At 34.2% G+C, this 27,763-nt stretch overlaps 5 protein-coding genes across 6 annotated transcripts; 4 read left to right on the forward strand and 1 right to left on the reverse strand.

Moving 5' to 3' along the window:
* Positions 1-70: 70 nt before the first annotated feature.
* On the forward strand, positions 71-1,201 carry LOC18012898 (COBRA-like protein 5). The gene is made up of 4 exons (XM_006394490.2): positions 71-225; positions 325-395; positions 493-931; positions 1,004-1,201. Exons 1-4 carry the CDS (start codon positions 159-161, stop codon positions 1,042-1,044), a joined length of 618 nt encoding a protein of 205 aa, XP_006394552.1. The 5' UTR covers positions 71-158; the 3' UTR covers positions 1,045-1,201.
* Positions 1,058-3,846, reverse strand: LOC18012978 (cleavage stimulation factor subunit 50). Its single transcript, XM_006394489.2, has 13 exons — positions 3,737-3,846; positions 3,382-3,465; positions 3,144-3,253; positions 2,967-3,036; positions 2,786-2,869; positions 2,605-2,682; positions 2,437-2,507; positions 2,274-2,325; positions 2,134-2,191; positions 1,915-2,015; positions 1,669-1,823; positions 1,475-1,583; positions 1,058-1,388 (listed from the first exon to the last, which is right to left on the reverse strand). Exons 1-13 carry the CDS (start codon positions 3,830-3,832, stop codon positions 1,176-1,178), a joined length of 1,281 nt encoding a protein of 426 aa, XP_006394551.1. The 5' UTR covers positions 3,833-3,846; the 3' UTR covers positions 1,058-1,175.
* A 272-nt stretch (positions 3,847-4,118) lies between these two features.
* On the forward strand, positions 4,119-10,776 carry LOC18012535 (kinesin-like protein KIN-4C). Of its 2 annotated transcripts, XM_024151833.1 has the most exons (27): positions 4,119-4,412; positions 4,531-4,677; positions 4,783-4,935; positions 5,018-5,271; positions 5,434-5,582; positions 5,683-5,807; positions 5,894-5,930; positions 6,014-6,105; positions 6,201-6,314; positions 6,400-6,513; positions 6,595-6,678; positions 6,759-6,963; positions 7,064-7,164; positions 7,242-7,340; positions 7,459-7,572; positions 7,645-7,761; positions 7,849-7,929; positions 8,098-8,169; positions 8,254-8,347; positions 8,433-8,464; positions 8,597-8,682; positions 8,798-8,869; positions 8,963-9,190; positions 9,280-9,424; positions 9,523-10,167; positions 10,258-10,463; positions 10,558-10,776. In XM_024151833.1, exons 1-27 carry the CDS (start codon positions 4,302-4,304, stop codon positions 10,676-10,678), a joined length of 3,798 nt encoding a protein of 1,265 aa, XP_024007601.1. In that variant the 5' UTR covers positions 4,119-4,301; the 3' UTR covers positions 10,679-10,776. The 2 variants fall into 2 exon arrangements, with proteins under 2 accessions (XP_024007601.1, XP_024007600.1); XM_024151832.1 differs by having other exon boundaries at positions 10,258-10,776.
* A 1,958-nt stretch (positions 10,777-12,734) lies between these two features.
* LOC18012979 (protein COBRA) lies at positions 12,735-15,749 on the forward strand. The gene is made up of 7 exons (XM_006394492.2): positions 12,735-13,022; positions 13,667-13,746; positions 13,821-13,947; positions 14,039-14,368; positions 14,465-14,624; positions 14,745-15,028; positions 15,123-15,749. Exons 1-7 carry the CDS (start codon positions 12,920-12,922, stop codon positions 15,413-15,415), a joined length of 1,377 nt encoding a protein of 458 aa, XP_006394554.1. The 5' UTR covers positions 12,735-12,919; the 3' UTR covers positions 15,416-15,749.
* Positions 15,750-23,069: 7,320 nt separating this feature from the next.
* Positions 23,070-26,900, forward strand: LOC18013169 (agamous-like MADS-box protein AGL8). Its single transcript, XM_024151164.1, has 8 exons — positions 23,070-23,361; positions 24,290-24,368; positions 24,478-24,542; positions 25,051-25,150; positions 25,268-25,309; positions 25,419-25,460; positions 26,320-26,423; positions 26,571-26,900. The coding sequence occupies exons 1-8, from the start codon at positions 23,177-23,179 to the stop codon at positions 26,677-26,679; spliced, it is 726 nt and encodes a 241-aa protein (XP_024006932.1). The 5' UTR covers positions 23,070-23,176; the 3' UTR covers positions 26,680-26,900.
* The last annotated feature ends 863 nt before the right edge of the window (positions 26,901-27,763 follow it).

The following is a 27,763-nucleotide window of genomic DNA, read 5'->3' on the forward strand; positions in this document are numbered from 1 at the left end:
AATGTGATACAAGTATACAGCTGTGCACATGTGTACCCTAGTTGATGAAGTGGAAGTCTTTTTTTTTGTTGGTCGAATGAAGAAGTCAAAGTCTACGCCTTTGGTCTTTCTTCTTACAAAGCCCTTTCACGCTCTCTCTCTCCATTGTAATCACAAGAATGGAGTCTCTCTTCTCGGCCATGATCGCCCTGCTCTTGTTTTCCTTTTCATGTTTCACTTCTTCAGGTAAACCTCTGAATGTGAAGAAGAAGATCTCTCTCCTACCTTCATTTTTCTGTTAGACTCTTTTATAAACTTATCAAGTGTTTGATGTGTTCTTTGAAGCTCTCGCCATCAACAGCGGAAACATCACAATCAAATGGGATCTCATGACCTGGACGCCTGATGGCTACGTTGTAAGTCCAACCATCATGACTACTTCTTGTCTCACCAAATCTCAGAGATATGCTTTCTTAAAAACTGAACCTTAGAACTAATATTTGTTTTCCCCAGGCTGTAGTTACAGCTTACAATTACCAGAGACAACGTTCAATTCGTTCACCGGGTTGGAAAATGAGCTGGAGATGGACCAGAAAAGAGATTATCTGGAGCATAATTGGTTCAAAAACCACAGAGCAAGGAGATTGCTCCATGTTCAAAGGAAACATCCCTCGTTCCTGTGTTCGTAAACCAACAGTCGTCGATTTGCTTCCTGGAACTCCTTACAATCAGCAAATCGCTAATTGCTGCAAAGGTGGTGTCTTGAAACCGGGTTTAGAAAGTGCATTCCAGATAACCGTTGGTTTAGCTGGTACCTCGAATAAAACTGCTCGAATGCCTGCAAACTTCATGTTCACGGCACCTAAACAACAGTACATCTGTGGGCCGGCCAAGAATGTTAGACCGACGAAGTTTTTAACCGCAGATAAAAGGAGAGTTACTACAGCCATGAGTAAGTTTCTCAGTAGAAACTAACCTCTGCAAGTCAATAGAAGCTAACTCCTCTGTTTTTGTTCTTATGCAGTGACCTGGAACATTAATTGCGTCTACCACAAAGCAACATGAACAACGCAAGTCTCCGAATTGTTTTACTTTGAAATTGAATAAGCAAAATCTATCTCCAGCGAGTTTCTGTAATTTGTATTTTCATGCATGGTTTATGATTTAAGAAATTAAAAAACACAACTTTTATCATCCTATACGGATTCTTTCCAGAACCTAACTGATCTGTCCGTTCCACAAGTAACAAAGACTGATTCCACCGGCGAGTGTTCGATCCACCGCGGTGCACTGTTATGGTTCGAAGGCCACTTTGCCACTTTTTCTGCAGTTCTCGCATCCCACGTAACTACCTCATTGTTTGCTTCATCTATGGAGATTACAAACTCTTCCGTGTCATTAAAGATTGCCTGCGTTAACACAACAATGAAGACCGTTCAAGATAAGTAGGACTAAGTAAATATATAACTGTTTCAAGGTTTGAGAAAATCATTACCTGAGACCGCAATTTTACCCGCTTTGCTCCGAGGTATTCCTTTACCATTCGACCCGAAGCTATTTCCCATAACTTAACCGTAGAATCCTTACCGGACGAGAGAACAAACCTTAAAAAAAAAGGCCATAGGATCAAGAACTATTGAGAATACTAGTGATCTCTTAGAGAAAAATGGATTTGAGTGTTCTTTGTACCTTTGATCTCTGGTGAAAACTGCGCTTGTAACCTCTGATTTTCCATGTGCACCGCTAATGGAGCGTACACATTTTGCGCTAACCCCGTCAAAGAGTCGAATAGCTCCATCCTTTGAGGCAGTAACATAGACGGATCCGGTCGATGAATACCGCACCTGAAAAAACCAAGAATCCCACAGCCATGATCATCATCACAAGAGATGGTTATAGTCATAGCACCTTAACTAAGATCTACGAGATAAGTACCTGATTAATGGCGCCATTCACTCCACTGTCTGGGAAATTTGAAGGAAGAAAGCACTGATAAGTGTTTACATCGTACAGATGTGGAATCGGATGATCGGTTCCTGCAAAAGCCAAAATTTCAATTTCAAAATAATTGTTTTGTGAAGGTTTCAAAATAATTTCAAAATAATCTCAGCATAGACAAATTTTTTATTGTATCAGTCTTGTGAAGGATCTCACCTGCAAGAAGAAACTCTCCAGAAGGATGAAAAGATAAAGAGCGCACGTTATGGGTATCCTGCAGAATTTTTACAGTTATCGATTTGCTGTGATTTTCACTATGTAGCTAAGTAGAAACTGCTAACAACCATGAGCTCTACCTGAAGAACTTTGAATGCTCGTTTAGCTGTGGTTTTGGAGAAGTCGAAGAATCTGTCAAAGCCACAAGAAAAGACACACAAAAAAGGTGAACACAGAATTTTCTTGTGATCATTGCGAGAATCCATTTAGGTAGAGAACAGAAATGATAAATCGATAATATACTTTATACAGTTGTCTTTGGCACTGGAAATTAGGATTGTGTTCCGAGGGTGGAAATCAAGATCGTTTATTGGCTGCATATGATTTTCATAAGAATAAGAGATTCAAAAGAAAAAAGAAAAAAAGTCCTGAAAATTGTGGAATAAAAATAATGATAACGGGAAGGCTTACTTCAGCATGATCATAAAAACTCCGTATTAATGGTCGTGCTTGAGTATCTCCTGAAAGCATCTGTTTTACTTTCGGCACCTTAAAGAAACAACACGGTATATCCAAAGAACTATCAATTCTTGATGATGCTTAAGGAAAATTTAGTTGAGGTACAATGAAAATGAACAAAGTTCATGATTACCTCAAAGAGCTTAATGGACGTGTCTGCACCACCAGTTGCGAAAAACATTCCATCGGGACTCAATCTTGCACACCTAACGACGCTCTATAAAATTCAAAAGCTTATCAGTCAAAATTCAAATTCCTCAGAGAAAAACATTATTTAGGATTGACCAAGTTGTGTTTACTTCGACATGATATACCTTGTGCTCCGATAGCTGCTTCGATTCATGCTTTGGGAGCATCTTTGATGATCCTTTGGCATGAGTAACACTAGTTCGACAAAGTCCAAAAAAGTTGATTAGATGATAAGCAGTTTTGATTTCATCTCTTACGAAACATAAAGCTATGTTACTCATTGGAAAAACAAGGGACATCACCTAAAGTCAATAGAAGCTGTCCGAGGAGTAGCGATTGATCCATAAGAAGTTGGTAACAAGACTGATGAAGAAACACCTCTCAATGTCCCATTGTTCTCCGCTGCAAGACCCTGTTCTCATCTCAGAACCCAAAACAATTTCTTCTGATTTTGGACATGAGAACTAGAGAATCTCACATACACTCCAAAAACATAAACATAGAGCTACATGTGGAAAAAAAGGAAAAAAAAAAAAGAACCTTTGCAACAAGCTCCAGAAGACGGTTTGGAGGAACCTCAACATTCAATGGTGTCATGGTGGCTGAAGCAACCGCACTTGCAGCCTAGAAAAGTTCCACCTCAAAATCAAGACTTGTTAACTAATGAAAAATCCAAACTTGAGCACTTCACTACTCTTCTACAACATCATCCCTTAAAATAGTAATGTCATAAGAACACCTGATTTAGCTTGATTTAAAATCCAAACGAACACCCAAATAAAATAAAAAAATCCAAAAATAGTTAATTCCCAAATTGAGAAACTGTATGTAGTTACTAATCCTATCAAAAATGGCTCAGACCCAGAATTGGAACGGAAAGAGAGAAAATACATGCCTGTGAGAGATTTTGGTGACGGAGATGAGCGACGATGAGTGCATTGAGCTGTCTGTAGATATTTCCGTCTTGTAGAGATTGCTCCAGTGTCTCCATTACTGAGCTTCCTGTGAACACCATCGTCTTCCTCGCCTTTTTCACCTCACTTCAGACAAAAGATCAATATGAGCCCAATGGGCTTTACATGGATCGGAGATAAGCAAATGGGGCTTTAATTTTCTAATGCTCACGTGTGATAATCACGTGCGTAACGGTCTCAAAAAATTTGAATTCGGAACCTGAGGGGCGGAAACAGAATATTTTAATTTTTCCTTTCTTAAAATTAATTATTTATCAACCTTTCATTAGCGTTCTCTCTCTCTATTCCTTTCTGTCTGAATCTCTTCAAATTTTGAATTCTCTCCTCCCCATTTTCCCATTTCGCGAGAATTTTCAGCTTGCTGAAATACCTAGCTCTCTGTTCTTGGATTCAATCTACATTTCGTGGTGTTGATTGGGTTTTCTTCGTGAATCATTTTCTGGATTGGATCCGTAATCTGGGTTTCTGGGTTTGGAATCGCCGGAGATGGAGAGCACAGAGTGCGTCCGAGTTGCAGTCAATATCCGTCCGTTGATTACGCCGGAGCTTCTTAACGGATGCACAGATTGCATCACCGTTGCTCCCAAGGAGCCACAGGTATTCAATCGGCAGGATTTTTTTCCTTTTTCGCATGTAATTTCTCATCTTATAAATCGATAATTCTGTATACGAGAACTCATTTTTTGCTGGCAATTTTGTAATCTGAAATGAACAGGTTCACATAGGTTCACATAGTTTTACATACGATTTCGTATTTGGAAATGCTGGGTACCCGTGTTTGGAGATCTACGATCATTGTGTTGCTCCACTTGTGGAAGCACTATTTAAGGGATATAATGCTACAGTTCTAGCCTACGGCCAGGTTTGATCTGATACTCTCTTTACTCTTCAATTCTTTTAGAGCTACAAGATGATTTGTGTTTGGTCTATCAAATTCAATTTTTTTTTTCGTTTGTTGTTATTGAAGACTGGTTCAGGTAAAACATACACTATGGGTACTAATTACACTGGAGATGGAACAAATGGTGGTATCATACCAAAAGTGATGGAAGATATATTTAGAAGAGTGGAGACTACCAAAGATTCCACCGAACTATTGATACGGGTATCTTTTATTGAGGTAAGAGCATCTATTGGGGCTTCTTATCTGAGGTCTGATTTTTGTATATTTCGAATTCTGATACTTGCTTCTTAAAATGCAGATATTCAAGGAAGAAGTTTTCGATTTGCTTGACTCAAATTCGTCGGCCCTCCAAAAAAATGATGGTGGGGTTCAGGCCAAGCACGTTGCCCTCTCAAGAGCTCCAATTCAAATCAGAGAAACTACTAGTGGAGGGATAACTTTGGCTGGCGTTACAGAGGCAGAAGTGAAGACGAAAGAGGAGATGTGCTCTTATCTATCACGAGGCTCTTTATCTCGTGCTACTGCCAGCACAAACATGAATAGCCAATCAAGGTGATTCTAGAATTTGAAATGGATTCACTAGAGTTCTTTCCGTTTTCTTCTTACTTAATTTAGTAGAATTAAGTATACTTGTGAATAGAGAGAATTTCATTACTATCAAGAAAGTATATCTCCTACGAATGTGCTAACGAGAAAGTTTTCTTTTTTATATAGTCGGTCTCACGCAATCTTCACAATCACTCTAGAACAAAAGAGTGAAGAAGCTAGTGAAGATATCCTGTGTGCAAAACTACATTTGGTAGACCTAGCTGGCTCAGAACGAGCAAAACGAACAGGAGCCGATGGGATGCGTTTCAAAGAAGGTTAACTCACACCAATCTTTGTGTTCTATACTACTCTTCTTTGGTTTTGTCTAGAAAGAAGAATGACTAACTGTGAGTTTTGTTTACTATACATTCACAGGAGTCCATATCAACAAAGGTTTACTAGCTCTGGGAAATGTAATCAGTGCATTAGGAGATGAGAGAAAGAGAAAGGAAGGAGGTCATGTTCCTTACAGAGACAGCAAATTAACTCGCCTGCTCCAGGTATTAAGGTTTTTGTGTATCTATTTCACTACACTTTGTCAATCGAATTATGCGTCCTAATATAACCGTACTAACCTGTAACGTAGGATTCCCTTGGTGGCAATAGTAAAACAGTGATGATCGGTATGGTTTTCACATTTATGAGCTTTTTGAACAATCTATTTTTTATTCATGCATTGATTTTAATCACGCAATTTATGATGCAGCTTGCGTAAGTCCAGCTGATACAAATGCTGAGGAGACACTGAATACACTGAAGTATGCAAATCGTGCTCGCAATATTCAAAACAAAGCAGTGGTACGTGTATTTTAGTTCTTGTTCTTTAACTATGATATTTATATGATATTTAATTTTTATGACATTACCGACTTGTCATTTCTTGCAACGTCTAGATCAATCGAGACCCAGCAGCGGCACTAATGCAAAGTATGCGGAGTCAAATTGAGCAGCTGCAGACAGAACTCAGGTTCTATCGGGGAGACAGTGGCGCTTTTGATGAGCTCCAGGTACTCCATCTGGACTAAGACAAACATTTACATTTGATGCTAGTCACATGATTTTAATTCTGAAAACTTATATTACCTCTGTTAGATTCTCAAGCATAAAATATCACTGCTTGAGGCAAGCAATCGTGAGCTACAAAATGAACTTCAAGAACGGAGAGTTGCATGTGAGCATTTCTCAAAGCGTGCTTACGATGCTCAGGTATTTTTTCTATTCTCACTGTTTTTAATGCGTCAATTCATATGATATCTAACAGTTAACACTTTGTTTTCGTCCATTTAGGTTGAAAAGGACAAACTAATTTTGACAATTGAATCTGTTCGAAATGGTAAATCTTTGGATGAGATTGAATCCTGCCAAAATGAGGTAGGATGTCCTTTATGATTCCGTAGTTAAAGCCTATGACTAAGTGATATTTTTTGTAGCTAAAGTTCTTATTCTTCCAGGATGTTGGTTTGGTCAACAAGTACGTTTCAAAAATCCAAGAGCTGGAAGGAGAGCTGTTGCATATCAAAAGCTTAAAGAAATCCAGTAATTGCCAATACTCTGAGTCTACTGATTCCTATGACGATGGGCCTCGTTCGAGTAATGTTTTGTTCCCCTCATCTAATGAGTCGTCAGATTGTGAAGAGAAAGTAATGGATGTCACTGGTAGGTACTTTAACTTAGCATTTTTTGTTTGCCTGGCAGAAAGAAGCAGAACCCTCAATTTTTTACATTGCTAATTCTATTTGCTTTGCCTTGTATGCAGATGAGATTGAATTTCAAGAAAAAGAGCTTGAACATTGCTCACTTCAAGAAAAGTTGGACATGGAGCTGAAGGAATTGGATAAGCGACTTGAAGAAAAGGAGGTACTATTCTCAGATTTGGAATGTGCTCCTTTTAGTATGCGTATAAAATCCAGTGACAAGTCAATTTATTCATGTAGGCTGAAATGAAGCGTTATTCAAGTGGTGGTACATCTGTTCTCAAGCAACATTATGAGAAAAAGGTTCATGAACTAGAACAGGAAAAAAGAGCATTGCAGGTTAGTTGTTCTGTGGTTTAATGGAAATTTCTTTTTTTTTTAAGGTTCTTTTTTCGTAGCTGCATTTTAATGGGATTAATGGACTCAAATTTTGATTGAATGAAATATGCATTGGCAGAGAGAAATTGAAGGTTTGAGACAGAACCTTGCTAGCATACCATCTGCCCCAGGCGATGGTGCCCAAAAACTAAAGGAAGAGTATCTTCAGAAACTGAACACGCTTGAAACCCAGGTAACACCTGTTTTGATTTATCAGCTATACTTGCGATTTACATATGATTTTTCATGATGCGTTGTTTATTAGGTTTCTGAGTTGAAAAAGAAACAAGATCAACAAGCTCAACTCTTGAGGCAAAAGCAGAAAAGTGATGATGCGGCAAGAAAACTGCAAGATGAAATACACAGAATTAAGTCCCAGAAGGTGATCTCAAGTTTAATATTCTATATGTTTATGTTCATGCTTATTTTCTTAACTATGCTAATCTGCTTTTTTAATTGAAATTTTCAGGTGCAATTGCAGCAAAAGATAAAGCAAGAGTCAGAGCAGTTCAGGGCTTGGAAGGCTTCGAGAGAGAAAGAAGTCATGCAGGTATATTCGATTCCTCAATTCGTAGCCATTTAAGATTCTTCTCTGGTGACTTGCCGCTTACTTGATTTCACTAATTTATAAGAGTGTGTGTCTTGCTCCACTTGTGAACAAGTAAAACAAGTGTCGTGTTCGCAATCATTATATGACCTATATTTAAATTTTGGCCAGCTCAAAAAAGAGGGAAGGAGAAATGAGTATGAGATGCACAAACTCATGGCTTTGAATCAAAAACAGAAGCTGGTGAGCATTTTTATAAACTTCCAGATAAATGGTCTGAATATTTTGTTACTGTCATGGCTGCTCAAAAGTCTGTGGGTTTAACAGGTTTTGCAAAGAAAGACAGAAGAGGCATCTCAGGCGACAAAAAGACTTAAAGATCTTTTAGAAACTCGAAAAGCGTCTTCACGCGAGACATTGAGTAAGGGTTTTTGTATTACACGATTTAGCATGATCACCTTTTTTTGTTGGTATTAATTGTTTTGGATCTCCTACTATATATGCAGGTGGGGCAAGTGTTAATGGTCCAGGAACTCAGGTAACACCCACCAAACTATATGAAACCGTTGCTTTGTTTTCCAGTTACTGACTAGATATGGAGAGTTTGATGACTGTGTTGATTGGTTTGTAAATGCAACTTTCTTTCTTGACTTTGGTGATTTATTTGCAGGCATTGATGCAAGCAATTGAGCATGAGATTGAAGTCACCGTTCGGGTTCATGAAGTGCGTTCTGAATACGAGAGGCAAATAGAAGAGTATGTCATGTATTTGTGTTTGTTTTATAGCTTCATCATGGCCTGACAAGAAACGTTTTGTGATAACAAAGAATTTCCTCTAGACTGTCTCAAATATCTCCTGTCTATAATTCAGGAGAGCAAGAATGGCTCAGGAAGTTGCTAGGCTAAGGGAAGAGAACGAGTTACTCAAGAATGCCAAGATAAGGTAGGTGATCTGGAAAAAATCAGTTTTTGCACCAACCAGTTCATAATTAAAAATATATATATTAAACCGTTTACGTCTTCTGTGACCAAACAGCGTTGATAGTGATACCATGTCTCCGGGTGCAAGAAACTCAAGGATCTTTGCTCTTGAGAATATGCTTGCGACCTCTTCAAACACTCTCGTTTCCATGGCATCACAGTTATCTGAAGCAGAGGAACGTGAGCGTGTGTTTGGTGGAAGAGGAAGGTGGAACCAAGTTCGAACATTAGGTGACGCGAAGAGCATCATGAACTATCTCTTCAATCTGGCATCAACTGCGAGGTAAAATCTCACTTAGTGACTAAAGCTTTTTTCAAAGTATGATTTCTAATTTAATATTCTTTCTTTCTGTCCATTGTTTAATTTTAAAGATGTCTAGCTCGAGATAAAGAGGCAGACTGCAGAGAAAAGGATGTCCTTATAAGAGACCTGAAAGAAAAAATAGTAAAGTTTAGTAGTTTCGTTCGAGTCTTGGAAATCCAAAAAGCAGACCTCGCTCACCAGGTCAAGGCACAGGTTAGTTGAAAACATATTGTTTTGTTGACAGGTTAATGTCTTATCCTTCTTTCTTGCTGAAATTTAGCATATCAATCCATTGGGATTCTATTTTACAGGCCTCTGCATTGGAGAAATGGTCTGCAGAGGAGAAGAACTCGGGTATAATAATTCTTGACGACTTGGATAAGCAGGAAGCCCGGAGCTCGGTTATAGTTATTGAGGACATGGATACGTCTGATTCTGAAGAAGAGTCGGACCATGAACGGGAAGGTCGAGATCTTGATGATGAATGGAGACCTGAACAAGAATCAGAGCGTGACTCGGAACAGGAATCTGTTAGAAAGCTCAATAAGAAACGGAACTTCAAAGTGGGCAGACGGCGCTCTAGCGTGGTGCCAAGGCGTTCATATGAAGAGAACTCGGATGCTTCTGCAGTGAGATCCACATCATCATCTGATGTGTGTTGCAGTTGCAGTAGAAACTCTTCTTGCAAGACGATGAAGTGTCAATGCCGAGCTAGAAAGGGATCTTGTGGTGCATCATGCGGATGTTCTTCAGTGAGATGTTCCAACAGAAACGCAGACTCAGATTCAGAGGCCTTTGAGGACAGTGAGAAGGACAAAGAACAACAACAAGTCCTTGCTTCACGTGGAGCAATGCTGCTGCAAAACGCACTTGCTGACAAGCCAGTGGAGGAAACTAATGATGATGAAGGAACCAGGAAGAAAAGAAAACCTCTATCAGACATCGGAAACACAACGGTAAAGGCTATTAACGTTTATATTTGTATTGATCATTTATACGTGTAGCTAGGAAACAGCAGAATCCTTATTTGGTTAATTTCGTTTCAGGGTAAATCGAATGTGCCAAAGCCAAGCCAAAGAAAGAAATGGAAGAAGCCTGTGCTTCAGATTGTTGTAGGTCCAACACCAACACCAACACCAACACTAGCACCAACACTAGCACCAATGCCGCCAGCTACATCTCAGGAGGAAGCTAATTCGGACTCAGGAGAGGCAAATAGCATCAAACTAAAGCTACCGAGGGCAATGATGAGGCCAGCGTCTTCTAATGGCAGCAACTTGCTGAGAGAGAGAAACGCTGAACAAAGCGGTGGTGAACCACCAGTCGGTAATGGTGGTTTCGTGCAGAGCAATTCGGGTAGGGCAAGTGGAAGCAGAACTTCTGATGAAAAGGAGAACAACACTCGTCGGATCTAACCAGGAAACAAAGACGTTGCCTGAGGGATGGATTTGTAGCTTAGATTTCTAAATTTTGAAGTTTAATCAGTGTTGTGACTTGTGAAATTAACTTCGATTTTCGATTCCGGTTGTCGTGAATCGTTTTGGTTCGATTAAACCCAGGCACCAAACCGGTTAATATTATTATCCTAATGATTTTGCATTATACAGATTTAAAATTCAGATGATGACACTAATAGTATATTAATATTAGCACAAATTATTATTCCGTTTGATCAAATAAGGAGTAATGTACATATCCTTATCAACGGTTGGTCGTTTATGTTCAACTTTGACAGCACAATTAGTGAAATGATTAGTTCTTGATAGTGTCGGCAATATAAGAGAACTTTTAATTTTCCGCATAATCTAATACTATAAGTTGTCATTCAAATACACAAATAAATTAACGAGAAGAACTAATGAATAATTATAGTAATAGAGGCTATGTACGTAGCTATACGAATTTAATTATTAACTTGGAATATAAGTCTTATTGTTTTCACTTTTCACATAACGATAAAGATTGTCTACTAACCCACTATATTATATACATCGTAGGACTAACTTCGAAATATAAATTTGTATTTTTTTAATTTGATTTTAATCCAATAGCTTAAACTAGAAGTTCATGTTAGAAAATATTGTGAATTCGGGGTTAAAACAAAAACTATGAACTAAGGAAAAAATACCAGAAAATATATGTAAATTAGGTAATTTTAATAATTTTGCATTTAATTATTAGGTTTTTACTTCAATAACTTAAACTAGAGAATCAGGTTGGAAAATGTCGTAAATTCGCAGTGAATACCACGATGAACTAAGGCAATAAAATACAAGAAAATATCGAATTGAAGTAGACACCTATTGTTTAGAAAAATTTAGTCATTTGGGAAATTTTTATTTCTTATATAACCGTACTATGGGACTTCAGCTTCACCTCCGGAATCTCCCAAAAACCAATCCTCATCGAAATCCACTATAATACTGAGTTATTTTAAATGACACCATTTCGTTTTGTAGTGGTCAATTGTGTATTTTCAATCAATAATCGAGCCCCGAAAAAAAGATTTGTTGGACTAACTACTTAATTTGTAAATTGCTATCTTGTTTTCAAGACCATATGTAAAAAATGATATATCTACATAATACCCCGACACATTTTAATATTGCAAAAAAGAAAAAGAAAACCGCCGACACATTTTATTTCGATATCGACATTGAATATTTCAATATAATCACGCTGCTTATTTTAATGAGTATTTTAATCTATCTTGTATAATTTCTTTTGCATACACAACTATGGTGTGCAACTTGAATTCCAAGTTTCTAATTTAATTTGTGGAAAACACAAGTAAATATATCATCCATCTGGCACTTTTAATGGTACATTTGAAAAAAAAAACCTAAAAAGTATATAGTATATTAGAGAAATGGTCGTAAAATCATTAGCTTTAAAATTTGTGAAAGCAGAAGTAAACACATCATCCAAAATTAATGAGAATCATTTTTCTCTCCACCGACAGCTTAAAACACTGTCAATGTCCCACGTTCCCTCTTAAAGCTGTCTTCTTCTGTAATATCTTCTCGTTAGTAAACTAACTTCCCATGACAATTACACAAAGGCCCCTTTCTCATTTATCAATACAACAACAAACTTACAAATATACACATACATCTTTTTTTTTTTCTGTTAGAGCTTTGAACAAATAATTCAAGAAATTAAATACAGCTTGGTTTATTCTTATTTTACTTGAAAATAAATGAAAATCATTAACCTATAAAATTTTATCTAGCTTTTGATCGCAACGTATATTAAAAACAAACAAAACATTTATTCTTCTATCAGTTTCTAAGATCAGCAAAAGAAAATTGACTTAAAATATGCAAGATTGTGGGTTTATTTCAAGAAAGCGTTTAGGAGTTAAACCAATCAAAGCCTTATTTTGTTTCTTTAATTGGGGAATCATTAGAGGTCATTTTACGCCAAATAATAGAAAGGGTATAATGGTCAAATCAATATTCCGGCAAAATTTTTTACTGAAACAGCCACTAGCCAGCCAGATCCCAAATTTGTCATGGCTTCTCCTTCGTATTCGCAAAGCTGAAAACTTTCCTACTCTCTCTATAAGTCCACTCCTCCTTCAAGCAAAGCATCTTCCTCTGCTTCCTCTACGACTGATTGGTTTTAGATTTAACCAGACCCATCTAAGGGATCTGGAACAAGCTTCTTCATCTCTGGTTCTGGTCTGATCAACAGGGAATAACAAAAATGGAGTCTTTCTTCTCCAGATCCACCTCCATAGTCTTTAAATTGAGTTTCTTGGCCGTATATATCTTCTTCTTGATTTCGTCGTCTTCTTTCACTTCGACAGGTGACTTCTTATTCTCTTTATCACATTAATCTGCTTCTTTGCTCTGTTTCTTTATCTAGAAGCTTCTTCAGCTTCCCATCTTGCTTCTTGATTGGGTTTTCACTTTTCACGGTTTAAGATCGTCAAATTATTCAAATTCTTTAATTGAGACTATGCTTTTAGCATCTGGGTATCTTCAATGTTTGACTGCTTTGTTTATTTGTTGAGGTCGATAGAGAGATCTGATCAGTCCTCGTCTCTTAAACTGGATTGAGATCATGCGAATTGTGTGTTAATCAGGCGTGGCAGTTCATGATCTGCTTTTTGTTACTGGGTTACTCTTCAGCAATGCTAGATCTTTATTCAGTTAGTGAAACAAAATGCTTTTGCATAGCTCAGATCCTAAAATTAAGACTTCAATTTCCATATCAGTGCATCCTGTGTTTTAGTAAATCAGTCAATATCAGGAAAAAACTAAGCTTCAAGTTTATGATCCCAAAAATAGCAACTTTCAGAAAAGTTTAATGCACACTTTTGTTAGTTGTGCAGACAGTTTGGTCTATTTCTGGTTTCTACATACAAACCAATTGGTTATGAGATTAGAACAGTAGAATCAAAGTTCTGACTTTTTTTCTTCTTATACAAATTGTAAAATCCTTCTGCAGAAGCATATGATGCGCTCGATCCCGAAGGCAATATTACGATGAAATGGGATGTCATGAGCTGGACTCCTGATGGCTATGTCGTAAGTTTAAGAACCTGAGAACAAAAACTGGCCTTATATATCGGTTTACTAAACTGTTGAATTGTTCGATATAGGCCGTGGTTACAATGTTCAACTTCCAGAAATACAGACACATTCAGTCTCCGGGATGGACATTAGGTTGGAAATGGGCAAAGAAGGAAGTTATATGGAGTATGGTCGGAGCACAAACAACCGAACAAGGTAACCAGATGTTTTGGTACCATTAATCTATGTTAGTTACTTCTAATTATTGGGAAATAGTTTGTAACGATAATGTGTAAATGTATAACAGGTGATTGTTCAAAGTACAAAGGAAACATACCGCATTGTTGTAAAAAAGATCCAACGGTTGTAGATTTGCTCCCGGGGACTCCTTATAACCAGCAGATAGCCAATTGCTGCAAAGGAGGTGTCTTGAACTCATGGGTTCAAGACCCTGGCAATGCTGCTAGCTCCTTCCAGATCAGTGTTGGTGCGGCTGGAACCACAAACAAAACCGTCCGGGTGCCAAGAAACTTCACTCTCATGGGCCCTGGTCCAGGCTACACTTGTGGTCCAGCTAAGATTGTCAAACCAACCAAGTTTGTCACTCCCGACACTCGCAGAACCACTCAAGCTATGAGTAAGAATCAAGAATGCATTTAAAACTTTTTAGAACGGAAGTGTTGAAGGTGTTTATAATCTAACTGCAGAAAGTTTCTTTTCTTAATTACCGCAGTGACATGGAATATTACGTGCACATACTCTCAGTTCCTTGCTCAAAGAACTCCGACTTGCTGCGTTTCTTTATCTTCTTTTTACAATGAAACCATTGTCGGATGTCCAACGTGTGCTTGCGGATGCCAGAACAACAAAACGGAATCCGGTGCCTGTCTCGAGTGAGTTGTTCAAACCCTTTTTGTGTTCTGTTCATATTCAATCATGAAGCCACAAACTCTGTTTTTTTTTGTGGTACAAGTTTTGAATCGCAAAGTCTAAAACTTTTTTGGTAATGGCAGCCCGGATACACCGCATCTAGCATCTGTTGTGTCACCACCGACGAAGAAAGGAACGATTTTACCGCCATTGGTGCAGTGCACGAGACACATGTGCCCGATCCGAGTGCATTGGCACGTGAAGCAGAACTACAAAGAGTATTGGCGAGTGAAGATCACAATCACAAACTTCAACTATCGCTTAAACTACTCACAGTGGAACATGGTCGCTCAACATCCAAATCTTGACAACATCACTCAGATCTTCAGCTTCAACTACAAATCTCTCACTCCTTACGCCGGATTAAGTAAACACACACACACACACTCAGATCCACTCTCTTCTCTCCACCCTCTGCTTATCTCAAATTTTAATTCTTTTTTTTTATTTTGGGTTTGTAGACGATACGGCCATGTTATGGGGAGTGAAGTTCTACAACGATTTCCTATCAGAGGCAGGGCCTCTTGGGAATGTGCAGTCGGAGATTTTGTTCCGTAAAGATCAATCAACCTTCACATTCGAGAAAGGATGGGCTTTTCCTCGCCGTATCTACTTTAATGGAGACAATTGCGTCATGCCTCCTCCTGACACTTACCCTTTTCTTCCTAACGGTGGTTTCCGGCCAGTATTCTCAGTCTTCGCCGCCGTGTTCCTCCCTGTTCTCGTCTTCTTATTCTTCTTCCATTCCGCTTAAACCTCAGGTTTCCGGTTTTGCCACTGACGACGATCCTGTGTGTTCCCGGTTTGGTTAGGGTTAGGCTGCTGCTGGTTTGATTGTACGGTGAAGTGGTATAAACGTTTTTTTTTTTTTAGTAAAAAGTGGTATAAACGTTATTTATGATCATTCTTTCGTGTCCCAAATATTATATAATCTTCTTGATACATTTTATTTTTTTCATATATATATATAGTTTTCAACTTCGTTGTTTTTTCTCTCTTTTTTTTTTTATTTCCTTGTGTCCGTAATTTTGTTGGTTCCGTCTTTGTAGAAGGTCGAGAAAAAAAAGAAGATAATAATGTCAGATATACAATTTTCTGTCTACTGTTATATCCCAGATTCCTCCTAAGACGAATCCATAGACAATGGGTTATACTCATTTGGTCATATGTATTTTTATACTACAGTATCTTTTTTGGTTAGTTTGGTGTCAATTACGGCCGAGACAGTCCACAATGTATTGGGCATAAACCATTTGTGTTAGGACAAGGTGATAATTTAAATGTCCACGACAAAAGCGAGTTTTAAGAGTTATGAATATTGCATTAAAAAAACGGTCTCAAGCAGGCTATTTGAATTTCCAAATCCATTAAAATATACACACCAATAACCTTCATTAAATCTGTGTGTGTATCATTTCAATCTATAGATATGAAATTTTAATTAAAAATACAGTTTAAAAATATAGATGTTTATGAATTTTTATAATCAATTCACTAAGTAATTACTAATTAGTAACTCGTCTTTGATGATTATTCATAATCTATCATATTTATGTTGACAAAAATTATATCCTCAGATATATATATCTTGTTCTATATTGAAAAAACAAAAATTACCTTTTTAAAGAACTAGACAAACTGACAAAGAGATAAAATTACAAATTTAAAAAATCTACGGAACGACTCGCAAACCTTAATGTCATAAGGCGATGGGGTTTGGAATTAGTGCTTATAGTTCCACAAAATAACATTGCCCGAACTACGCAGGACGGGTTAGACCTCTTAACATGCCCTCTAGACTTCTTCTTCCTTTTATTAAGATATTATTTTCAGTGAAATAAAATTCATCCAAAGTTTGGGGAAACGAACAAACAAATATTCTTCTTAGCTGTAACTTTCAAAAGATAATTATTGGATTGGGAATCTATTGGGTATCAATGTCATTAAAAAAAAAAATAGGAAGAGATAATGGACTCGTAAAATGGGGGCTTTGATTAGTTGTGTGGCAGAGATTCTCATCCAAAATGAGACAAAGTGAGAAGTTGCTTTAGAAAAGTTTGTGTGCGTTGTCGATTCCATATTTGCATCTAAACCCTAAAATTACCAACCCTCCATATGAAAGCGAACAAAGCAAAGATATATTAAAGCATGTAAAGCTAGATTATCAAAATTCCTTCTTTCCAGTTTCATGTTTATAACATTATAGAATGAATCCTATAAACAATATAAATATAGTCATGAATGTTATGTATGTATAGAGATGCCTTTTTTAGTTCGGAAAAATGATCAGTCTTTTTTATTTATAAGAAAGGGGGATTAAACATGAGAAGCCCAGACCCTAAAATGTCGATGTAATTTGTTATTTTCTTAAATTTTAGTCACCGAAAGAATTTAATTTATATCTATGAATATCCGATATTTTTTTTAAAAATATATATACTGAAATTTACCAAGTATTGACTTTTTCTATAAAAACAAAATAAAAAATTTTCATAGGTTTTTAAAGATTTGTTTGTCATTTCTCGCATCAATATTTAGAAAAGTATGCATTAACATCCCAATTTTCCTCCATAATATTTCTAATAATGTATTTTAAAAATTGAAAATAATTGCAAAAAGCTTATGAAACGGAGCAAAACAGAAAAAACATAATTGACTCTAGAATAAATTACATTAAAAGGCACTTTTCAAATTTGTATTTACAAAATAAGACACTTTTTGCTATTGATACACTTTTATGTGGTGAAAGACGAAACAAACTCTCTCACACTTCTTTCTTCTTTTTTATTTTATATATATTTTTTTTCTTTTCCCATTGTTTGTTCTCTCTCTTCTCTTCGTCTTAAACACATCCTCTCATGACAAAAAAAAACACATCATCTCTTTTTCTTTTTTTCCTTGTCTCTCTTCTTTATCTTTTTCTCATCGTTTTTGCATTTTTTTTTTTTTCAACCCCCAGCAATTTTGACTTCTATAATTCAATTGAACATCTTCAATTGTGAAATTATGGGGGCGGAGAAGATGTAATTAAATCAACCAGAGTTACTTTTTTAGTTTTTTATAAAAAAATATTTGATCTTCTCTCAACTTTGTAAAAAAAAAAAAAAAGTCAAATGATTTGTGTTTATTATATTCTATTATTTTCTGGCTAATCTTTCATCCAACAAAGGAAGATAAATATAAGTTATGTGAATAATTTCCTTCTTCATTGATATTTTTTGTTATAACCTTCGTTGGACAAACTGTCCAATTTGTCATGAAGAAGTTGCGTTATGGATAATATAACATGGACAAATTTGTGTGGATACAAAACTACTCTTTCAAACATTTGTTGAACATGTTGAATGCGTTTTATGGATAAATTAGCTAGAAATTTATGTAAAAATGTTATCCACGGCGATATGTATATTATTTTTTTTTTTTGTTTCAAAGAATAACATATCCACGAAATTAGCAATCCCAGTCATTATAATTTGTCTATTCGGTGGATATAATATCATGGATATGCTGTCTAATTTGCCATGGAAAAATTGTCTAGTTTTGTAATGGATAATGTAGCATGGATAAATTTTCGTGGATACAAAACATTGTGTAAAATATTTTTATGGGTAAATTGGTTAGACATTGTGTAAAATGTTGTTCATACTAATATGTCTATTGAAAGAATAATATATGCATGAATCTAGCAATCACAATTCTTGTAGTTTGTCTATTATGTGGATGAAATATTGTGGACAAGCTGTCTAATTTACCATAGACAAGTATTCTAATTTCTCATAGACAGTGTAGCATGGACAAAATTGCGTGGATACAAAACTACTCTTTCAAACATTTTGTCGAACACGTTGAATGCGTTTTCTGTTCTTTCACTTTCACCATCACTAAATAATTTTTTCCATGAGATTTTGACTGAGTATCTTAATGTCTTTTATCTCTATCACTGAAATTGAGTCTTAAATTGTCTCATTTATCATCTTCCTCATTTCTTATTATTTCTTGCCTAAATTCAAACACACCAACCAATTTCTTACAAACTCATAATTATCAAACCTGAGTAATATAAAAATTAATATGTTTCTGATTTTATTGAACTCAAAAATCAAAAGAAAAAAAAAGTGAAGAGGTGTCGATGATGAAGACAAGAGAAAGAAGGAAGAGAAATTGATATAGAAAAAAATTGATATAATGAGAGAATGGTAATATTGGATTTATATTAAATGAACAGTCGAATAAGTGCCTCAATAGTAGAAAATGTCTTTTTGTGTAAGAGTAAGTGTAGAATGTGTCTTTTTATGTAATTCACTCTTGATTCTATTCAGTTTCATAATGCTTTCATTGAGATACATACTCGAATTCTTCTCCATTTATGAAAAAGAGTACTATCATATATAGCTCATGATAGTAGCTCAAATGAGAAATGAAATTCTATCGAAAAAGATTTAAAATTTGTAAATTTAAAAAAAATGATTGAATTTGTTAAACTAATTTTGATTAAGAATTATGAAAAAAAATAGAAACAGTAAATGATATATTTGAAATCAAAATTTCTATTTTCTTAATTTATGGGGAAGCACTAAATTTTTATCAATTATAAAAAGAGTAACTAAGTATTAAAGAAGTTTTTGTGCTTTTCTGGTTAGTTAAATCATTACATTACACCATGATGAAGGCCCTAATGATGGAAATAAACCTCTCTTAACATGTGTTTCAACATTAATATATAAGCGTGAAATTTTCTTTTCACCATACCATATGCGTACGAAATAGCATGTACGAGTGTGGTCATACAAAAAAAAAAAAGACAAGGCGTGATGTTAAAATGGTCCTAAGTTGACATATATATGTATGTTCGTGCTATTAAAAGCTTTTAACGATCGATGTCTAAAAATTCAAATTTCACAAAAGGATGATTCGATATATATTAATAATGGAAAATATGGGGTTTATGTCCACTATATATTGGTATATAAGTTTGACAAGACAACGTGCGATATTATATATGCGGTCTTAAGATGTGGACTTAACATATACGGTATGAGAAGAGAAAAAGATCCAAAGTTTTGATCTAAGAGGGCAAACATTTATCGTACTAAGAAGAGAACCAAATTTATGTTAATAACGATTCAGAGAATTGAATACGTTTAGGTACTATCCACCCATTTAGATGTTTAGGGGTCATCAACACCCAAATGTGGTCCATTTCTTTTTGTTATTGTGGTCCAATTTTGGTATATACTATATAGTCTATAATACCTTTACATACATTTGATTTGGGGAGTATTTGTCTATGCCAAAATATTGCTAACCGAACAGTACCCTAATGTCTATATATATAGTACAATATTATATTAATTCTTAGTATTGTTTTGAGAGTTTTGCATTCCAAAGGTTATCTATTTCGATTATAAACTATATTTGGTTTCAGTTAATTTGCACTTTCTATTCACAAGTTCATAACCCACGGATTGCATTATCATTCAACGGTCAATTGCTATTCTGAAAATCACTTTAAAAAATTTATGTTATTATGCCTCACACTAAATTAACGAACTTTTCCTCTAATATGCTACCAACAATTACATAATATGTCTTCTCCTTTTTTCTTCTAGAATGTTTCTGCCTTAACTCTTGTTAATTCAAAATTCTAATGCAAAATTCGTCCTCTTATTATATATTTTAAGTTATTTAAGTTTAATCAAATTAATTATATACTTCCTCTGTTCAGAATTATTTGATGTTTAAGGTTTTTGCACACAGTTTAAGGATTCATTTAATTTTTATTTTTCCTATACTAAAAATATTATTTATAATTCATTTAAATATCATTCAGCCAATAAAAAAACAATCTGCAGAATATAAAAGGTCAAAAACTATAAAAATTCATTAAATTTTGCATTGAAAAGTGAGAACATCAAATAATTCTGAACAAAAAAAACCTTCTAAAACATCAAATAATTCTGAACAGAGGGAGTATATATATGTGATTTTTCTTTACATTATATTTTTTGATAACGTACATTATCTATATTTGTTTACTGGATACATATATCGTGTGAACTATGATTACTTAGTTCCAATTCCGAGGTTGAACCTATTAAAAACCCAGGTTGAAATAGTTCAAGATTTCAAGTGCTAGAGTTTATTAGTAACTAATACCAAAAAATTAGTTTTAAGATAAAGTATAGATTTAGGACTGCAAACTACTGGAATTTATCATATATTTCAAAATATGGAAAGAACAATATTTTTCTTTCTCACGGCGTACCTTCCATTGAAAACTTGACATAGTAGAAATCACAATTGCTTAGCAGATTTTTTTTTCCCCTTTTTTTCCAAAGGCGCTTGAGAGAAATTTAATTGTGTCTTATTCAATTAAATGAGCAAAAACAAATATACATGTACGCATGAAAGTAATGTAAAAAAAAATAAAAAATAGTTACGGAATATTCATAGGATAGTTATCAAATATTTCGTATATTGACAATATTCAGTTATATTAATGTACAAACCTAGAATATGTTGTGTGTATCAATTATCCCTTCACAGGATCAATTATAAAATCTTTTCAGATCAATTTATGGTCTGTCTATATATCACACAGATTCGGACATATATTAGCCATGGGACCGATGTGAATGTTGTTTTGTTAACTTCTGATCGGAACACGTTCCCTATTTAATAACCACTAAACAAGTTGAACCGTCAGACGAAATAACTTGTAATAAAATTTGCTTTAGTGCTGTTATATGCTATACAAATGTTAATAAAAAAAAGAAAAACGTGACTACCACAAAAAATAATAGGAGCGAGTTATTTTTATTTTTTGTTAGTGCTAAAAGGGCGAGTTATTAAAAATACTTCCATTGAGTACTAATACTTTTTATCAAATATCTAATGGGTCCAATAATCGATTTTAGACCTAATTTATAAAGGAGTATAACAAATGGTAAATAGCCTGGAGACTTTTTCCTACATTGAGAGTATCATACGTTTGAGATTCTCTTCCCATTTATAGGCCACTTTTTGGTCAAAAGAGAAAAAGAGAAATTTTAAACATATCAGCTAAATTTAGAATTTAACGAATATATATTTTGGTCCAAAAGATCAACGCGAGCTGATCTGTAGAAATTTGAAAAATCCATTTTTTTATGATTTCATTTATGTTTGATTAATGTTATTTCAGTCTACGTTCCACTTTTGCAAGTTCGATAAAAGACGATTTTGTTGGCGACTGTTTGCCTTTAATGTATGACATTCAACATTAATTTTCTACTTAAAATTAGATTTAAGAAATTTAATTATTATCTTTAGGCAATTTCAAAAGGTTCATGGTAATCTTTTAATGTTTTGTAAATAATCACTTCATATTATTGTGGTCTTTATTGGTTTTTTTCTTGCATTTACTTATTATTATTTTTAGTTATAGTATTCATTTTTTAATAAAACACTACTTTATAATAAAACAAAGCAAACCGAAATACAAACAAAAAAAATCACATTTTGCGCTCGTACGATGTCAAAATGGTGTTTGGTATATTAAATCAAAATATTATCTTCCTTGAGATCCGAATGTTTTGTCTTCTTTACGTTTGTATTTTGTTATCAACGTGCTAAATTATTGTGTATAAGGTTCTCATATCATCGTGTATATATAAGGAAACAAGCTTTACATTTTAATTTTATCAAGCATGTATAAGAAACTGTAATTTCAAAAGAAAAATAACTGGGTTTGATATAGCATTTTGGGTTACAATTTGCGAGTGATGTATGATTAAAGGTTATTATAATGCTAAGAAAGTATCTTATTGCATTATGTGTTTTTTTTGCGGGCACATGTAAAACTCTTTTGTTTATTTTTAAATATCAAACACAAATATTTTAAATACCAGACAAAAAAAATTTCTGTAGAAGATAATAGGTATTTAATGATTTTTTCCCCTTCGATATACCCATTAATTAAGATTTGAGTTCTTGATCTCTTTTTTTTGGGCAACGAGTTCTTGATCTCTTAACCTTAAAATCAATGGCTAGAAAAAGGCCGTACGGTACGGAAAACAACGTAAGCAAATGAGGAGACACAAAACTAACGAACTAAGTTATAATTACAGAAGAAAAGAGCCAACGAGAACTCGACAACACATTATATGGTTTATTTCCCAAACAGCCCCTAACTTTATCCCCACTCTGGTCTCTCTTCCAGTCTCTATATGGCTTTATCTCTCTGTTTCCACAAATATCATCGTCTAATGTATTCCCATCAACACACCGTATTTATACCACATCACTTACGTCACTGTTCCCACGCTTACGTCACTGTAGACTCACGCGAAACCCAACAAAAGTCCACAGAAAAAGAAATAAATATTAAAATTACTAAATTATCACATTCAACACAAAAGATACCCAGAGAGACATAAGAAAGAAATAGAGAGAGATACTTTTGGTCATTTCAGGGTTGTCATTTCTCCCTCTTGTTCTTGAGGTTTTGAGGAGAGAAAGAGAGAGAGAAAGAGAGATGGGAAGGGGTAGGGTTCAGCTGAAGAGGATTGAGAACAAGATCAATAGGCAAGTTACTTTCTCAAAGCGAAGGTCTGGTTTGCTCAAGAAGGCTCATGAGATCTCTGTTCTCTGCGATGCTGAGGTTGCTCTCATCGTCTTCTCTTCTAAAGGCAAGCTCTTCGAATATTCCACCGACTCTTGGTACGTTATATCTTTTAATTTCATTCATAAACTATATATTATATTATATTATATATTCACATCGATCATATCCATCTGTTTTCTTAGATTTCAATTAGATTTTTTTTTTTTTAATTTGTACGTCTCGATCTCGATCGTCGTCAGCCTTGAAAGTAAATCCAAATCTTGTCCTTGTGTCTTGCATATCTACTGTAGATTTGTTTGTTCCCTAAGAAGTGGCTCGAGTAATTAGGGTTTTTTTTTTGGGATTTTACGTACGGACGCATGAAAAAGCTGTTTATGTTTATTTTCATTGTTTTACCCAAATGAAAATAGCATAAAATTTATGATACTTAATACACAGACTCACGATTTGATTGCCTCTTTTGATGTATGGAAGCACGTGCACACAGACTTGTACTCTTATGGTATGTATATAACATGTATTACACTTATAACATATATTTGAAAGAAAGGTTGATTTTTTTTTTTGGAAGAAATCTTGATTTGAAATGATGAAAGCATTTGTATGGATGTGCTATAATCCAGTGGACAATAACGTAACGTTCGACATAAATGCGTTTTGTGCATGTGTACATGTATATCTTTGTTTGTACGATTATATACATATATAATGATCATATAGTTTGCTTGGCTAACCGAGTCAGGAGGGAAATTCGAATCTTGACATTGAATTTGTACGTATGTTTGTATGATGTTTTGTGGACTCACCAAAACCAGGTTTTATATACATTTTTGTGTATATATATGCTTACTTTTTCTTTTAGCGATCTTTGTCAGTATACCAAACAAGGTCAACTTTTGGCTAACATTTGTAAACAAATTAATGTTACACATTACATCGTCTGAAATTATAACCTGATACATATAAGTGTATATATGTGGATCAAATCATTTAAGTAAATGTTTTTCCCCCTTTGAAATCTAGCATGGAAAGGATACTTGAACGCTATGATCGCTATTTATATTCAGACAAACAACTTGTTGGACGAGACATTTCACAGAGTGTAAGTTTTATCATAATGGTTTTTCTTCTAGCTGTTTATGTTCATAAGTGTTACTCAATTATGTATCTTTGCTGTTGTAACTAGTGTCTATCATATAACAATGTTGTAGGAAAATTGGGTTCTAGAACATGCTAAGCTCAAGGCAAGAGTTGAGGTACTTGAGAAGAACAAAAGGTATCTATATTTTAAATACATATCTGCACCATGCATATAATCTTCTAGTGCATAATTAATTTCAACTAGAGGACGGGAACGAGCGGAATCAATGTGTTTAATTTTCTGGCCGTTTTGGGTTTGAACATATATAAACTTCTAATGTATTAAACTCGCTTCCTAGTCCTTATCTTCGAAAAAAAATTCTAATATACAACACTATTGTATCAACACATAACTAAAGAGAGACGCATCATGATAGACTTCGTTATTTCTCATATCTTATTTTAATCACAACAAAAGAAAACTTGTACTAACAAATACTATATATGATTCAAGTCGACGGATTAAAATATTACTTAAAAGTATAAAATATACATTTATGGAGGTTCTTGCTATGTGTGTCATGGATCCTCACAATGTTCATTTTCTGTAAGGAATTTCGTTTTTTTCCTGTTGTCAAAGAATTCTGTAAGGAAAATTGATCATAAGCTTATATAATCAGCAGTCACAATATGAATATCTGCAGGAATTTTATGGGGGAAGATCTTGATTCGTTGAGCTTAAAGGAGCTTCAAAGTTTGGAGCATCAGCTCGATGCTGCTATTAAGAGCATTAGGTCAAGAAAGGTAAAATAATCTTGATACAGACGTCTACACATGCATGTATAAAGCTTTAGATCGGAAAGTTGAGTTAAGTAATGAATCTGAGTTGATATTGATGGAATGAATGTTTAAACTTTGCAGAACCAAGCTATGTTCGAATCGATATCAGCGCTACAGAAGAAGGTAAAGTTTTGCAATTAATTACATCATGAAAACAATTCATTTTTAATAGATAACTTTACTTGTTTTGCTCTACCAAATAAAATTTACTTGTTTTGTTTAAATTCATCAGGATAAGGCCTTGCAAGATCACAATAATACGCTTCTCAAAAAGGTAAGTGCAACTTTCTTTTGAATTAAATGGTTATATTTGAGTAAAATAATTTACATGAGTATGTATGTCATTTCATCCAATTTTACAGTGGTAGAATATTCCAACAATATATTCTAACATAAGAATATATTTTGACAAATTATAACATAAGGAAAAATAAATAGATGTTGTCATTATTTTAATTTACTATATAATTTGTCTACGATTTATAAAATAATGTGTATAATAAAAAGAATACTAGCCAAAAATAATATTATATAAATGTAAAGCAATGTATTATATTTTAGTAGTGTTTACCAGACATTTGTAAGATATTGTTACTATTCTTAACATTAGAAATGGTTATTCTTTACGTATATATGTACTTACGTATTAGTAGTGTTTCTTTATTCTTTTAGCATTAGAAATGGTTATTTTTATTTTTTTTATTATCATTAATGTTTCTAATAAGAACCAATATTGTTGAAACATAGCTATATAGGCGTTAATAGGACAATCTGTTGTAATTTGTAAAGCAACTAGACACCGATTTATTGAGAAAATACTATTTATATATAGTTAGATCGATTAGTTGACCTAATTTTTAGAACCTTGATATAAAATACAAAAATGAAATATCTATTGCTTTTATTATCTTTTGGGTATATTAGTATATATATTTGACTCGATGTATAGATTTATTTATAGACTTCAAGTTAGTATAGATTTATTTATATATAGACTTCAAGTTTTTTTTTTATAAATATATATCATAAACAGTAATATTAAGGATATCTATATACTAGTAAATTTTAAAACACAACATACAATTCGTGCATCTGTAGTTCTAATAATGACAAAAAAAAATATGATATGATAGATTAAGGAGAGGGAGAAGAAATCAGGCCAGCAGGAAGGACAATTAATCCAATGCTCCAACAATTCCTCAATTCTTCAGCCCCAATACTGCGTAACCGCCACCAGGTCTCTTCTCTCTTTCAGTAGTATTTTAAATTATATTTAGAGTTTGATTAATTGTGTAATTTACATTTCTAGCTATATAAATAAATATATATATATATATATACATATGAATGATTCTGATTAATTTATTGATTATAAAATGGGCAGAGATGGCTTTGAGGGGAGAGTTGGGGGAGAGAACGGCGGTGCATCGTCGTTGACGGAACCAAACTCTCTTCTTCCGGCTTGGATGTTACGTCCTACGACGACTGAGTAGAATTATCGATCTATATACACATATATATATATATATTATAATATAATTAATGTTTGATATTTTCCTAAATCCTAATGTATATCAGCATTTTTTGTGACTTTATACTCATTATTAATACTGATATATGTTATAGCTAGTCATATTTTATATATGTAATGATGGAATAAATTCCAATGTCAAGACGTACGTACGTTATCACTAGATTCACTACATCTTAAGAACAAAGATTCATATCTTTGTGATGATTTCTGATGAATGATGTATTGATACTTTTTTCCTTTTACTGTGGCATAAGTGCGTGAAAGCAGTATCGCAATATCTCAGTATTATTTTAATATGTGCTCACTAGGTTAATGAAAATATGAAAGTTTGGTATTCAAATTTGCTCAAATTGGCTCTGGATGTGAATCTGCTCATTATGTTGAGCTTCAAAGTTGTCACGGCAAGGTACCGCATGGCATAAATGATTATTATGGTTTTTGAAAAAAAAAAAAAGGAAAGGTGTGTACAAATAAATAGAAAGCAACCAAATTTTAGCTAATATATATACAAAATAATAACCACAAATAAAATTAAAGTTAGAACTAATTCGAAAAAATCATAATAAAGTAGCTAACTTTTTAATTTAACACTTGGTTTTACATATGCCGATGACAGCTAGCTAGATGGGTGACTAAACGACAATGGGGATGGATAGATCCGATCAAAGTGGTGGTGTGGATGGACATATTTGTTTCTAAGTACTACTGAATATTGTCTTCCCCAAATGTAGAGTTCCTCATGTAAGACCACAAAATATGAGTTCTATTTTGAAATTCTAATTTCTCATGTTATGAGCTCCTCTAGGGCAAAAAAAACATCTTGGACCTTTCTAAAAATTTATGTGTAATATTTTTGTAGAGTTTATTATCAAAACACATATAGTTTTTTTTGGGGCATTTTCAGTCTAATTCTTGTTATTTAGAATTTTTCTTAAAAAGAAGATATGTTTTTAGCTATGTAATGATGAAAATTAGTATTTCAAAAAAAAAAAGGTCTATATATATAAAATCGGAGTACCTATCGGCTATCACAAATAGACATA

The sequence above is a fragment of the Eutrema salsugineum genome, unplaced genomic scaffold (assembly GCF_000478725.1).
Source record: "Eutrema salsugineum unplaced genomic scaffold, Eutsalg1_0 scaffold_6, whole genome shotgun sequence".
In the NCBI taxonomy this organism is placed as follows: Eukaryota; Viridiplantae; Streptophyta; class Magnoliopsida; order Brassicales; family Brassicaceae; genus Eutrema; species Eutrema salsugineum.

Coding starts and splice junctions, on each gene's coding strand:
- LOC18012898 (XM_006394490.2), top strand. CDS start 159: ATGGAGTCTCTCTTCTCGGCCATGATCGCCCTGCTCTTGTTTTCCTTT. Junction 396..492: donor GGACGCCTGATGGCTACGTT/GTAAGTCCAACC, acceptor TGTTTTCCCCAG/GCTGTAGTTACAGCTTACAA. Junction 932..1,003: donor GAGAGTTACTACAGCCATGA/GTAAGTTTCTCA, acceptor GTTCTTATGCAG/TGACCTGGAACATTAATTGC.
- LOC18012978 (XM_006394489.2), bottom strand. CDS start 3,832: ATGGAGACACTGGAGCAATCTCTACAAGACGGAAATATCTACAGACAG. Junction 3,037..3,143: donor ACAGCTTCTATTGACTTTAG/GTGATGTCCCTT, acceptor TTGTCGAACTAG/TGTTACTCATGCCAAAGGAT. Junction 2,016..2,133: donor TGGAGAGTTTCTTCTTGCAG/GTGAGATCCTTC, acceptor TGGCTTTTGCAG/GAACCGATCATCCGATTCCA.
- LOC18012535 (XM_024151832.1), top strand. CDS start 4,302: ATGGAGAGCACAGAGTGCGTCCGAGTTGCAGTCAATATCCGTCCGTTG. Junction 7,165..7,241: donor AGCGACTTGAAGAAAAGGAG/GTACTATTCTCA, acceptor TTATTCATGTAG/GCTGAAATGAAGCGTTATTC. Junction 9,191..9,279: donor AATCTGGCATCAACTGCGAG/GTAAAATCTCAC, acceptor TTAATTTTAAAG/ATGTCTAGCTCGAGATAAAG.
- LOC18012979 (XM_006394492.2), top strand. CDS start 12,920: ATGGAGTCTTTCTTCTCCAGATCCACCTCCATAGTCTTTAAATTGAGT. Junction 13,023..13,666: donor GTCTTCTTTCACTTCGACAG/GTGACTTCTTAT, acceptor ATCCTTCTGCAG/AAGCATATGATGCGCTCGAT. Junction 14,625..14,744: donor GAATCCGGTGCCTGTCTCGA/GTGAGTTGTTCA, acceptor TGGTAATGGCAG/CCCGGATACACCGCATCTAG.
- LOC18013169 (XM_024151164.1), top strand. CDS start 23,177: ATGGGAAGGGGTAGGGTTCAGCTGAAGAGGATTGAGAACAAGATCAAT. Junction 24,543..25,050: donor GTACTTGAGAAGAACAAAAG/GTATCTATATTT, acceptor GAATATCTGCAG/GAATTTTATGGGGGAAGATC. Junction 25,151..25,267: donor AGAGCATTAGGTCAAGAAAG/GTAAAATAATCT, acceptor TAAACTTTGCAG/AACCAAGCTATGTTCGAATC.